Source organism: Dermacentor albipictus, chromosome 3, assembly GCF_038994185.2.
Source record: "Dermacentor albipictus isolate Rhodes 1998 colony chromosome 3, USDA_Dalb.pri_finalv2, whole genome shotgun sequence".
NCBI lineage: Eukaryota > Metazoa > Arthropoda > Arachnida > Ixodida > Ixodidae > Dermacentor > Dermacentor albipictus.
The window spans coordinates 121,570,912-121,585,505 of record NC_091823.1 but is presented as its reverse complement, the minus strand read 5'-3'; the positions used below and the strand labels follow the sequence as shown (position 1 = coordinate 121,585,505).

Below are 14,594 nucleotides of genomic sequence, written 5' to 3'. Positions count from 1 at the left end.
CTGAGGCAACCGCAATAAGCTCAGGATTACGCACTGCACACACGTCGGCGAAGTCTTAAGTCCGGTGCTTCTACGGATTTGAATGGCGCACACTCATTTCCTCGTTCGTATGTTGCCACACCCGTTTCCCGGTGCGCGACTCTGTTAGCTGACACGAGACACCCGCGTAGCCGGTGACATCATGTCGATGACCCCACGTCTCGGAGAAACAGAGTAAAGACACTCGCATTAGGATGTAGTATTGCATGGCGTTAAGCCTGTGTGCAGCCAGAAAAAACGTCCGTTGAGTGAGCAGATGGCAAATCGCTGGGGCTGATCGAGCAGTGCAAAGCAACGTTGCGTGATCGTGTCGAGTTGAGTCGTGATCGTGTTGAGTATAAGGAATTCGTCTCGCGCACTGCTCGATCTGGGTTTTCGGCTTCGTGGTAAAACGTGAAGCCGTCTTCAGCCAAGTGAAGTGGCTCGACTCAGTGCCACGTGCACAAGTTTCTGGGCGTGACGTTTGTTGTATTCGTCAACAACGATCGTATATGTGCCACCCTGAGACTTATGAATCGTTATTGCACCAGCCTGCACCATGGGAAACTATCAACCTTACGGCCCAGCTTTGTGGTCGCCGAGCGTTTTTTAATTGGTACCCGCTCGGGGCGGACCGCGCTCCCGAGTACACTGCGCAACGGTGCCGCCTTTAGCCGCCCCAGTCTTACCATGGCACCACAGCTAAACCTGAGCCACAGTTTTTTTTTTTGCGAGTACCAACTCGTCAACCTCAGTGTGGGCGAGGTTCCCAACCGCACCATTGACCAGCCCGTCCATAACGTCTACGTTGACGATTATCAATACGGCGACGTTCCCAGGCTTCATTTTCAGCTGCACGGTAACGAGGGTCTTCGCGGCGAAGATGTCGGGCCGAATTTTCGGCCGATCGCACATAAGGTTGCTTGCGCAGAAGTTGTCGTGCCTGATTTTCGGCAGCATGCACTTGAAGGTCTCGGCGGTTAACCAGTCGGGCCGCATTTTCAGCAGCATGCATTGTTTTCTCGAGAATTATGAACTAAACTGTCCGCGTGGCGTCAATGGCGACCTGCGGCTTGTGCTGCTCTCTGCACGGTGGCCTGCTGAGCCCGACGTTGCCTGCTTGCCGGCGCGGGTGGCAATACGAGTCGCTTCTTCAGCAGTGGTTCGTATCTTGCGAGGAGGCGCCATAACGCCTTGCGAAGAGGTAACACAGGTAGCCAGACTATGCGGCGCACATCTCACATCCCTTGATACGTGTCACGATACGATACAAGCGGAAACTGGAGGATCCAAAGCACTAAGTCCGCACAAACAGTAACAAGAACGGACTTTTTCTAGTCAGATATTTTTCGCCATATACCCTCTAAATGCTGATATGTATGCTTTTCGTCATTGTGCTTGCCGCACTATACAAACGCGGCATTTTTCCCCTTTCAAAGTACGCATCGTCCCAATGCGAAAGTTAAGCGCGTATGGGCACGCACGAAGCATTAAAACGCGAATCACTTGGATAAGTATGGATTTGTACACGCCACAACATGTAACTGCAATGCAAAGCGAGCTAGCACGCATCCATGGTATACACGGTGCGCCTGTGACATCGCGTGAATTCTCGCGCATTAGGCGATAGCTGCGACTGACACGGGACACCAGCGGCGTGAGTGGTTTAATGTGAGAATACTTGAGTGGTGGTGCTGGTTAACACTCCCACGGTCAGTTCTAGTTTAGATAAACATAAATTCCCCAGAATACAAAAGACTAGGAAAACGGCGCTGCGGAAGCTCATTCGGTAAGAGCATCGCACGCCTAATGCGAACACGTGATTTCGTATCCCACCAGCGGCCAGTTTCTTCACCCACTTTCATTTCCATTTATTTTCGTTCGTTTGTTCCAGTTAAGAACTACCGGTAATTTCACCTATGTATGTGTCCTTGATGTCATCGTTTGTTGGATATATAAAAAAATAATTGGTACATTTACCAATGAGTGAAAGAACTTTATGGAGGCCTGGCGAGGACGCGAACTCGTCGCGCACCCGGCTATTCCTACCTCGGGACCGGTCGGTCTAGCCTACTGGCCCGGTCGCGGGCACTCTGGGCAGCCAGTATTTGGTTGCCTAGACTGGGGCTACGCGGAAGCGAGTTCCACTCTTCCTTGCTGAACTTCGGGTATCTCGACCCGCACTCCCAGAGCATGTGTGCTAGATCGGAGGTCTGCCCGCAGGACGGGCAGGCGTCGTCGCGATATACGTCGGAGTAAACTTACGTAGAACAGTTATTTAGATGAGTCAAATCACCACCCATCCCTCGGCACTTATCCAGCCGTCAAGACAGTGTGTAAACCGGCTGTTCCAAGGTTTCACGGAAGACTGAGCGAAAAAGAAAGGAGGGGGGGGGGGGGTCAACGACGAACGAACTAGGTTTCGCCGGTTTATTTCTTTCCACAAATCCCAAAGCAGTTTCTTCGGAGATGGAATTACTGCGGGTTATGGCGAGCACGGGCGTGGTATCGCCACGGATTCGACCGTGGTAATTTGCTGCTGGACAGTCTTCAGATTCCCTAGTCGACTCGCCTAGAGAAGACGGCGGTATTAGAAGCAGATACTTTTCGAGAGTGGGGACAGAGCGCCCTGATGTGAACTGAGGCGTTTAAGTTGCTTGGATTAGGATACTGACCATCAAGAATCCCGTAATGGGGTAACCCAGCTCTTCGACGATGCGTTTACCTGTCGCTGTGGTGGTTAGGCGAGCGAGTTGCGCGCGTTCTTGGGCTTCGGCAATCTCCTCGGCGGTGTTACGTACCCCCAGCTTGAGCAGGTCCTCGGCATGAGTCCTGATGAGTAGCCCGAGAGCACTTTTGACTTCTTTGGGGATGAGAGCGTTGAGCTTGTCTCGCTCCGGTCTGAGCCAGATGTGCATTGAAATCGTGTACGTGAAGTGGCATAGTACGAAGGCGCTGATCAGCCTTTTCCTTCAAGCCTCGGTGTCAGTTTGCGATTCTGCGAACGTGGCGGAAAGCGTTGTCCGTCTTTGCGGTGATCTTGCGGAGAGCCTGCCGCATCTGTTCCCGCCTTTGAATAAAGAAACATGCCCAGGACCCGAATGACGTCCACCCTGGATATCACCCCTCCGTCACAAGTGCGAAAACTGATGCTCCCTTCGGAGACTGGCTCCCAATCTTTGGGTCTATCTCCCTTCTCTTTTCTGTAAAGCAGAAGTTCCGACTTGGCAGGGGAGCGTTGAAGTCTGGTGAGGCGGAGCTACTCCTCGATCACGTGGATCGCTTCCTGCATGGCTTCTTCGACTCTGCCCTCGCAGCCGCCAGAGCACTAGATGGTGATGTCGTCGGCGTAGATGCTGGGCTTGACGTCACTAACGCGTGCCGACCGCTCGGAAAGATCAATCATACAGATGGTAAACAGTGTGGGGGAGATGTACGAAAAAGCGTCCTTACATTAAGTAGCCATACTTTTTCCTACGTGTGCCAATAATTGTCTTCTGCAGCACTAGGAGGGGGTCCGCAGCATTTCTTTCTCAGATTATACGAATATATATATATATATATATATATATATATATATATATATATATATATATATTATATATATATATATATATATATATATATATATATATATATATATATATATATATATATATATATATATATATATATATAACCGTAATACCGCCGTAACCACCGCAACAATATATATATATATTACTAGGAGATTTATTAGCAGCGGACCCAGGCTAACGGGCAGAAGTCACCAGCATTCGGCCAAGGACAGCAACCACGAGCTCATGCCGGTTGCGATGCTGCTTAGGCGCAGGCTACTATTCTTCGTTGCAATCACCCTCCGCAGAAAAAGGTACCATCCTGGTGGCTTAAGGCGAAGAGGCTACTATTAAGGTCGTAGTACGACTTAATGTTCGAGACGCGGATGGTACGCTGTTAGAGAAGCGGATGGTACTACTTAATGTTAGAGACGCGGATGGTACGGTAATGTTTGCGGATGGTACGCTGTACTTACGCGGCGGACGTTTCGGCATTCGTCGCGTAGTGCCTTCAAAGCACGGGAAAGAAAGGCGCGGCCTCTATCGCTCAGAATTTCGCGAGGGGCACCGTGGCGCAGAACGAAATGTCGTAACAGAAACGGTGCAATGTCACGGGCAATGGCAGTCGGCAGAGCGGCTGCTTCAGCATAGCGGGTCAAGTGATCCACTGCAACAATTATCCAGCAGGTCCCTGCTGGAGTAGATGGTAGTGGTCTGTGTATGCCAATACCGACACGATCATAGGGTCGACTAGGGAAGGGAAGAGACTGTGATGGGTAGACTTGTCCGGGAGTCTATTTTCGGTGTTGGCAATGAGTACAGGAGTGAATGAACTTTCGCACGTAGTTATACGTGCCGCGCCAATGAAATCGGGGGCGTAGTCGAGCGTAGGTCTTGGAGTGGCTGGCACGCACGCACTGTGGGTCTGCGTGGAAAGCGTCGCAGGTAAAATCAAGGAGATGGCTGGGTATCACAAGAAGCCACTTGCGACCGCCAGAAAAGTAGTTACGACGATAAAGAAGGTCGTCTCGAATGCAGAAGGGGGTAGCCTGGCGGCGAAGAGCGCGAGTTGAAGAGATGGATGGATCGGAAAGAATGTTGATGAGAGCACGTACTGATCCAGGGATCTTTGCGCTGCTCCGTGTTGCGCAGTGCATGTGATGTGAGTGTGGGCTCAAGGGCGGACGGGCAAGCGCTGTCAGCGGAGACCGGTGAGCGAGAAAGGGCGTCAGCGTCCGCGTGTTTGCGGCCGGAACGGTAGAGAACGCGGATGTCGTACTCCTGTAGCTCAAGGGCCAAATGAACAAGTCGGCCAGGGGGATCCTTAAGGGAAGACGACTTCTAAAGGGTAACCATACAGATAAGGGTGGAATTTTCCGAGGGCAGAAATAATGGCTAAACGCTCCTTTTGTGCAACCGAGTAATTAGCCTCGGCCTTTGTCAGAGTTCGGTTGGCGTAGGCGACGACATATTCGTCGAACCCTGCTTTTCGTTGCGCGAGTACGGCGCCAAGTCCGACGCCGCTGGCATCGTTGTGGACATCGGGGGGGGGGGGGGGGGGGGGGCTGTCCGATCGAAGTGGCGGAGGACAGGCGGCGAGGTGAGCAGGCGGCGTAATTTCGTGAAGGCGTCATCGCAGGCGGGCGACAAAGCTGAAAGTTCTTTGTCGCCGTTTAGAGGGTGTGTAAAGTATGCACGCATGGAGGAGAAAGTTCGAATAAAATGTCCGAAATACGAATATAAACCAAATAGTTTTTGAAGCTCCTTTAACTTCCTTGGTTGGGGAAAGTCGGCGTAGTGCGGAGCTTGGCTAGATCGGGATCTCGCAATAAAATATGGCCAAGTGTTATGAGCTTGCGGGCGCCAAAATATTTTTCTAAGTTGAGTTGCAGTCCCGCATTAGTGAGGCATTTCAGAACGTGCTCAAGTTGGCTGAGATGCGTGCGGAAATCAGGGGAAAAGACAACTACGTCGTCCAGGTAGCATATAGATATGTATACCATTTTAGGCCGCGTAAAATATTATTCGTCGTCCTCTCAAGAGTGGCTGGAGCGTTACACAGGGCCAAAAGGCGTCACGGTAAATTTGTGTAATCCGTCAGGTGTTAAAATGTTTTTTTAGGTCGATCAGATGGTGCCATAGGGATTTGCGAGTATCCCGAACGCAAATCCAGTGAAGAGATCCATTCTCTGCAAACAGTCTAGGGCGTCGTCGATGCGCGGTAACGGGCAAACGTCCTTGCGCGTTATGTTGTTCAGACGTCGGTACTCGATGCAGAACCGAATAGAGCCATTCTTTTTTTCTTAACGTGGAGAACTGGTGACACCCAGGGCCTGTTCGATGGCTGCACAACGCCGCGCTTGACCATGACAGCAACCCGGTGGTCAATGGCACGGCGCTCCAAGGCGGCAACTGCCAGGACGGCGATTCCGTCGACAGACACTTCAGTTACGTTGGCTGGAGAGGGACGAGGACTTGGGCATTGCGACGGGGATGCATTTCCTGCCTCGGGAACTGCCGCCGTCAGTTTTCCTGCTCCGCGGACTCGGTACGGCGACGCATCGGAGAAAGTGAGCGACGACGTGGAGATGGTGAGCGGCGGCTAGACACGGCGCGGGTGAGCGATCAGGGCTAAAGGAAGAGGTCGGAAAGTTGGATGGCGAAGAGTAAAACTGAGGGTGGAAAGGTGGCGCTCGCCGGATGTTCGAAAAAGGAAGCATGCAACGATAGCAATGGTGCTCCACGTGACCAGCACCACCACAAGTAGAACATGTCGGACGGTCGTCGAAGATGCGCCACTTGTGTAGGCAAGGTCCAAGTCGTGGCTGAGGAGTAGTAAAGTGTTGTCGGTCTAGTAGCGGCATAGGCGGCGGCTAGGAGACCGGCAGCCGACGCATAAGGGGTGGAGAGAGCATTTGTGGACGGCATTGGCCAACTGGCTCTGCGTACGTGAGAGGTGCAGTGATTGGCGTCTGTCCGTGGGCTGGAGGAACGGCTAGAGAAACTTGCTCGTGGATGAAGTGGCGGATCTTAGGTGACAAGGCGGGTGGTAATTCCGGGACACAATACATCAAAGATAGCTGGCGAGTGACCTCTGCGCGAACGAACTCCTGAATCTTTAGCAACAGAATAGCATGGTTGTCGCCGACTCCAAAGCTTGACAAAGAGTTGGCGGGCGCAGGGGGACGTCGCATGTGAAGCCGTTGCCTGCGCAATTCGTCGTAACTCTGGCACAATCCTGTCGCTTCGACGACAATGTGACGACTCTTCCATAATAACATTTGGAACGCGTCGCCCTCAATATCCTTCATTATATGTTTGATCTTCTCCTCCTCTGACATTGATGCGTTCACCATTTTGCAAAGGTAAACAATGTCCTCAGTATAGCTCGCGAAATTATCACCAATCTCTTGGGATTGTGTACGCAAACGTTGTTCTGCACAAAGCTTTCGTGCTGCTGGTCGAGTGAAAACTTGGGTAAAGCTGGTCTTGAAGACCAACCTCGTAGTTAGGTCGGCTTCATGGTTTAGAAACCATAGTTTCGCAACGTCCGAGAGATGGAATGCTACGTTTCTCAACTTGCTAACATTGTCCCACAGGTTATGGGCACTCACTCGCTCGTAAGAGGAGACCTAATCTTCAGCGTCTTTGTCATCTGTCGGCGACGATGTGCGGATCTCGCTGACGCAAGGCACCGGCACAAACCAGGGTGGACGGCGCCGTTGGAGGAGTGCATGCGTCGTCGGGCAAGATGGGGGGTAGGGTGTGACCCAGAAGTTCCAGGGCGGTCGAAACCCAGCAACCTCCGCCACTTGCTAAGAGATTTATTAGCAGGTGACACAGACGAACGGGCAGCAGTCACAAGCGTTCGGCCAAGGACTGCAACCACGAGTTCATGGTGGCGATGCTGCTGAGGCATTCTTGGTCGTTAATATATATATATATATATATATATATATATATATATATATATATATATATATATATATATATATATATATATATATATATATATATATATATATATATATATATATATATATATATATATATATATATAGTGGGTATATCGAATGTGTTCATCAGGAAATACGGTTCCTGCTATGGAGTAAGTTCTTTGGATATTAGGATAGAAGAACTAACATCGTCCAATAGCATATACTTTGGCAGACGCGCCGCAAACTAAACATCAATGGCTGCACAGAACTCGTCATTACTAATAACCAGAAATTACACGGAACACGTGTAACGAAGCGAACGTGCTGCTTACAAGGTTCTCACAGTTTCGCTTTTTTTGTCACAATAGTTATTTGTGTAGACATATGGGATGATCAGTGTAGCTGCTACTGACTAGTTTCCGGTGCTCCTGCTTGGTTTGTATCACAAATAATGTAGCAGAACTGCTTACCAAGTGATGTAAATGACCACGTCAGATCGCTGCATGCGTGGGATGCTGGCTGCATAGTCAAATAGTTTACTTGCCGTAGCCTCAGCTTGTAGGCGATTATCATCTGTCCGCACTATGTATGTTTCGGTTGCCTGGAAGTAGTTTCCTTGTTAGGCCTGCTGAAGCCATTCGGTGAGATGTTTTCGTAATCACAACATTGACGCTATCTTAATACTTACTCTATGTGTGATTTCTATACCCGTCACAACTATCGTGCCAGGGGGTTCAAGCTTTTGCAGCAGCAGATTCGTCTGGAAGTCAGATGTACACACGAGTATATTTGTCATTGGATTGTGATGTGATGCAAATAATTTCACATAGCAGATGCGCCGTTTCTAAAAGACACGCAATACATTCAAAGAAGGTAAGTCACGACACTAAAGTTCAGCAGAAGCCCTGCACTGAATGTGAAAATACGCGTCTGCTTTTGTGACAGAATCTTGAACAACTGCAAGAGAAGAAAACCATATTAGAAGAGACCATGCGAGAGCAGGACAGGTACAGCATTGGTCGCTGTAGAAGCTTCGTACATCGCGCAAGTGCAGCACAACCAAAAGCCCTCGGTTGCGTGCGCTTGCCTGCTCGCCAGTCGTCCCAAAATCCACGTTCCACGTGCTGTGTGGTATGACAGATGCAGGGATGAGCTGGCTACACTCAGCTGCAGGTCCCTATTGGCCTCAACACTATGGCCTAGGTAGTTGTAGGATATATCTTGCTCTCAAGGAGTACAGCTCAGCATATCCACTCGTATTACACCGTCGATCATCATGAAGTCGGACCTCATGTGTAACTGTGTCCTCAGACTCGTCAACAACTCGGACAGGCATTGTTATTTTTCAGCTATCACTGCGGCATCGGTTAAGTGTTCAAGACTAGGTTTGCCTTGTCCTGCTATCCGTCTATTCCGTTGTGCTGGCCGGTGTCATTGTCGACGTTATTCTGTTCGTCAAGCAGCCTCCACATCTTGAACGTCATTATTGCCATAGAAGAAATAATTTGCCTACAACCGCATCGCTAGGATGCGGTTGTAATGTTCCTTTGACCAGCTGAAGGGCGCCCTGACATCTGAACCTGTCCTGTGTCATTTTGATGAGACTGCACCCACAATCTTGCACACGGACGCAAGCAGCCATGGAATTGGTGCTGTCGTCCTCTAGCAAGACGCCTCTTTGCGTGAGAGAGTCGTTGCATATGCAAGCCGCGTACACACCCCTGCCGAGAGGAACTATACCATCACCGAGCAGGAATGCCTAGCTGTCGTTTGATCCGTCCAGAAGTTTCGCTCTTATCTCCACGGCCGCCATTTTACTATCGCTACGGACCATCATGCCTTATTTTGGCTCTCCACACTCAAGAACTCGTCAGGACGTCTTGGTCGCTGGATTCTTCATCTGCAAGAATATGACTTTGAGATCGTCTACCAGTCTGGCAAAAAGCACCAACACGCAGACGCTCTTTCTCGCTGCCCCCTTTCCTACAGCCGCACTCAACAATGATTCTGCAACCACCTCCAGGGACGCAATCCCTGACGTCTCTTGAACGGTGATTTCATCCTCCGCCGCTCTTGACCATCTCACTTCCGACGACCATGAATCATTTTCGTTTCAACCATTCGCCGATTCGTACTGCCGACGTATTATAGACCGCCTTCGTGGAGCTTCACACCCGCCTACACCAGGCTCCATCGACAGTTGACACAATTCAAGCTACGAAATTCCGTGCTGTACTGCCACATCCTTCATCCTGATGGACAACTTAGGGTGCCCGTACTGTCTCGCTGCCTTCATGCTTGTGTCCTTGGGGCCTTTCATGACGATTTTACTGCTGGCCACCTTGGCATCCAGAAAACTTACGACCGCATAAGAAGTCGCTTCTACTGCCCTATCCTGTCTACCAGTATGGCGAGATACGTCTCTTCCTGCGCCATTTGTCAGCGTCGAAAGCGGCCAACATCAGCTCCTGCCGGGCAGCTACTACCGGTCTCGTGCCCTGCGGAAACGTTCGAGGCTGTCTGAATTGATCTCTATGGGCCACTTCCCATGACTGCAACCGGTAGTCGATGGATAGTTACAGCCGTCGACCACCTCACGCGCTATGCCGAAACAGCTTGTGTCAGTCCTGCATCTGCTTCTGAAGTTGCTATCTTCATTCTTCAAGCCATTATCCTGCCTAACGGCGCCCCTCGTGTCCTTCTGTGCGACCGTGGAAAGACATTTCTTTTAGAACTGGTAGACGAAGTGCTCAGAGCCTCTGGAACAACTCACAAGACTACTTCAGGTTACCATCCTCAGACCGACGGCCTGACTGGGCGGCTTCATCGTATGCTCTCTGACATGATAGCCGCCCATATTCGACCAGATCACAGAAATTGGGGCACAATTTTGCCATTCGTCACCTTTCCGTATAAGAACGCCGTTACCGCGCAACCGGTTACTCGCCATTCTACCTTGTTTATGGCCGTTCGCCCAGTTCCTTTCTCGACGTTTCTTTGTTCTCTGCCCCTGTCAGTCCATCTCCATCTTCCTGCGAAGACTATGTCTCCCGCTTTGACCATTGTGGCCAGCGTGCCCGCTTCAACACCGAAGCCAGGAAACATGACCTCAAGGATCATTGTGACGCATCTCATCATGTAGTTTTCTACTAGCCCGGCGATGACGTGCTGCTCCGGACACCAGTTCACACTCCTGGGTTGTGTGAGAAGTTTCAGTCCCGCTTTATTAGACAATACACAGCCCTGGAAATTACTTCTCCCGTTAGTTATCGTGTCACCACTGTTGTTCCCTCAACTGACCGCCGTTGCCGCTCTACCGAAGTGGTCCACGTTTCTCGTATGACGCCCTTCACGTGGCGTTCCCCATACCTTTAGGCTGCGTCCAGGATGGCCGCTCTCGCGCGGGGGAAGTTAGTGTGAGCATTTATTCTGCACTTCTTCATCATCTGTATATTATCATCATCATGTTTGTGCCTTTCATCCTCATCGTGCGCGTAGTCGCATCATCATAGTGGACTGTGCCGAGGGTCCTACGCCGCGTCTCTCAGGCTGAATAAAAGTCGGCCCTTACTGTGACGTCACAATATATATATATATATATATATATATATATATATATATATATATATATATATATATATATATATATATATATATATATATATATATATAATTGGTGATCAGTTTCCGTTAAATAAAGTGGTCGTTATATTATTCCAGGGATGTCCGATCACCACATACCGATCTGTCAGCTGCAACTTGGATTTGGCGTAACACCGCGACCGTCAATGACCACAGTACAAAATTTCCGTAAAGCTCATGATGCTTGCATTCTGGGCTGTTTAGCTCACGAATTTGAAATCTATTCAAACCTCGCTGTCGATCCAAGGACTGATGCTAACAGACTATGGTCGAGCTTCAAGGCTACTGTTACGTATTGCGTGATGCATTTCGTAGCACTCATGACTAATAGACGAGAAGAAAGGTGGTTAACCAAGGGGCCCGTTTTTATTAGTCATATCACAAGAAGCCAACGAACACTCACACCAAGGACAACATAGGGGAAATTCATCATCATCATCATCATCATCATCATCATCATCATCATCATCATCATCCTAGTTACGCCCACTGCAGGGCAAAGGCCTCTCCCATACTTCTCCAACTACCCCGGTCATGTACTAATTGTGGCCATGTTGTCCCTGCAAACGTCTTAATGTCATCCGCCCACCTAACTTTCTGCCGCCCCCTGCTACGCTTCCCTTCCCTTGGAATCCAGTCCGTAACCCTTAATGACCATCGGTTATCTCCCCTCCTCATTACATGTCCGGCCCATGTCCATTTCTTTTTCTTTATTTCAACTAAGATGTTATTTAACCGCGTTTGTTGCCTCATACAATCTGCTCTTTTCTTATCCCTTAACGTTACACCGATCATTCTTCTTTCCATAGCTCGTTGCGTCGTCCTCAATTTCAGCAGAACCCTTTTCGGGAGCCTCCAGGTCTCTGCCCCATATGTGAGTACTGGTAACACACAGCTGTTATACACTTTCCTTTTGAGGGATAGTGGCAACCTGCTGTTCATGATTTGAGAATGCCTGCCAAACGCACCCCAGCCCATTCTTATTCATCTGGTTATTTCAGTCTCATGATCCGGATCCGTGGTCACCACCTGCCCTAAGTAGATGTATTCCCTTACCACTTCCAGTGCCTCGCTACCTATCGTAAACTGCTGTTCTCTTCCGAGACTGTTAAACATTACTTTAGTTTTCTGCAGATTAATTTTCAGACCCACCCTTCTGCTTTGCCTCTCCAGGTCAGTGAGCATGCATTGCAATTGGTCTCCTGAGTTACTAAGCAAGGCAATATCATCGGCGAATCGCAAGTTGCTAAGGTATTCTCCATCAACTTTTATCCCCCATTCTTCCCACTCCAGGTCTCTGAATACCTCCTGTAAACATGCGGTGAATAGCATTGGAGAGATCGTATCTCCCTGTCTGACGCCTTTCTTTATTGGGATTTTGTTGCTTTCTTTGTGGAGGACTACGGTGGCTGTCGAGCCGCTATAGATATCTTCCAGTATTTTTACATATGGCTCATCTACACCCTGATTCCGTAATGCCTCCATGACTGCTGAGGTTTTGACTGAATCAAACGCTTTCTCGTAATCAATGAAAGCTATATACAAGGGTTGGTTATATTCTGCACATTTTTCTATCACCTGATTGATAGTGTGAATATGGTCTATTGTTTAGTAGCCTTTACGGAATCCTGCCTGGTCCTTTGGTTGACAGAAGTCTAAGGTGTTCCTGATTCTATTTGCGATTACCTTAGTAAATACTTTGTAGGCAACGGACAGTAAGCTGATCGGTCTATAATTTTTCAAGTCTTTGGCGTCCCCTTTCTTATGGATTAGGATTATGTTAGCGTTCTTCCAAGATTCCGGTACGCTCGAGGTTATGAGGCATTGCGTATACAGGGTGGCCAGTTTCTCTAGAACAATCTGACCACCATCCTTCAACAAATCTGCTGTTACCTGATCCTCCCCAGCTGCCTTCCCCCTTTGCATAGCTCCTAAGGCTTTCTTTACTTTTTCTGGCGTTACCTGCGGGATTTCGAATTCCTCTAGGTTATTTTCTCTTCCACGATCGTCATGGGCGCCACTGGTACTATATAAATCTCTGTAGAACTCCTCAGCCACTTGAACTATCTCATCCATATTAGTAACGATATTGCCGGCTTTGTCTCTCAACGCACACATCTGATTCTTGCCTATTCCTAGTTTATTCTTCACTGTTTTTAGGCTTCCTCCGTTCCTGAGAGCCTGTTCAATTCTATCCATATTGTTACGGTGAAGTGAAGGAAGACGTTGAATTGGACTAGAGAAAGACGAAGTCTGGCGGTTGCCTGAACGCCATATCCATCATTTGTAAATATAAGTTATTTTACACTCGTGGGCCTGCTTTCTTCCCGCAACATTTTGGTGGAAGGTGCGGGGTACCACCACGGAACTTCGCAGCGGACGTCATCTACCTGCTGCCACAATGGCAAATCAACCGACACAAGCGACAACGCCTCGGCAGCCCGTGCCCACGGTCATCCTCACTCACCCACGGGACCCGGGAACATTTTGTGGCACGGACAACGTCGACGTCGAGGACTGGCTTACGATGTACGAGCGAGTGTGCGACAACAACAGGTGGGATCCTACAATGATGCTTGCAAACGTAATATTTTATCTTAAGGGAACTGCGAAGCAATGGTATGACACACATGAAGCTGACCTAACGAGCTGGGATGTTTGCAAAGAAAAAATGCGAGACCTGTTCGGCAGACCTGTCGGTCGTCAGCTGGCAGCTAAAAAAGAACTTGCGTGCCGCGCTCAGACGTCCACAGAATCCTATGTCGTGTACATACAGGATGTGCTGGCCCTCTGTCGCAAGGCTGATGACAACATGACCGAGGCAGACAAGATTGGCCATATATTGAAAGGTATTGCAGACGATGCCTTCAATCTCTTGATGTGTAAGGATTGTGCCACTGTGGATGCAATTATTAAGGAGTGCCGGCGCTTCGAACAAGCGAAGGGCCGCCGCGTCACTCAAACTTTCGACCGGTTGCCCAATACCGCCGCGACATCTTCTTGCGAAGACCCGCCGCGGTTCGTTCAGCCCGCAGGACCGGAAGAAATAACGCGCATCGTTCGCCGTGAGCTTGAGGCCATGGCCCCGGCTCCGGTTCGTTCAGACTGTCGGGAAAGCGTACCCGCTATCTCCCTTATACAAGCGGTCGTTCGGGAGGAAATAGCAAGTTTGGGCATTCCATCTCTCTGCTCAGTCCGCCATACCAACACCTACCAAATTTCTCCGACCGCTCGCTCCCGGACGCAAAGCTTTCCACCACTCCGTCGCAACCCAGCTGAATGGCGCACAGCGGATGATAAACCCATCTGTTTTAATTGTTCCGGTATTGGACACATCGCCCGTGATTGCCGCAACCACTGGTCGTCGCCTCCTCGGTGGTCGTCTCCGAGTCACTACAGCCAAGTACCCGACAATCGCACTTTCTCGCCCTATACGCCG

At 49.6% G+C, this 14,594-nt stretch overlaps 1 protein-coding gene across 2 annotated transcripts in view; it reads right to left on the bottom strand.

The window, feature by feature from the left end:
- Nucleotides 1–14,594, bottom strand: part of LOC139057903 (venom metalloproteinase antarease-like TfasMP_A) — a 57,037-nt gene that overhangs the window by 16,586 nt on the left and 25,857 nt on the right. For both annotated transcript variants that reach the window (XM_070536687.1, XM_070536688.1), the window contains 2 exons: nt 8,202–8,273; nt 7,984–8,114 (listed from right to left, as the gene is read on the bottom strand). In XM_070536687.1, coding sequence (XP_070392788.1) covers nt 7,984–8,114; nt 8,202–8,273 — 203 coding nt within the window. The remainder of the gene's footprint in view (nt 1–7,983; nt 8,115–8,201; nt 8,274–14,594) is intronic.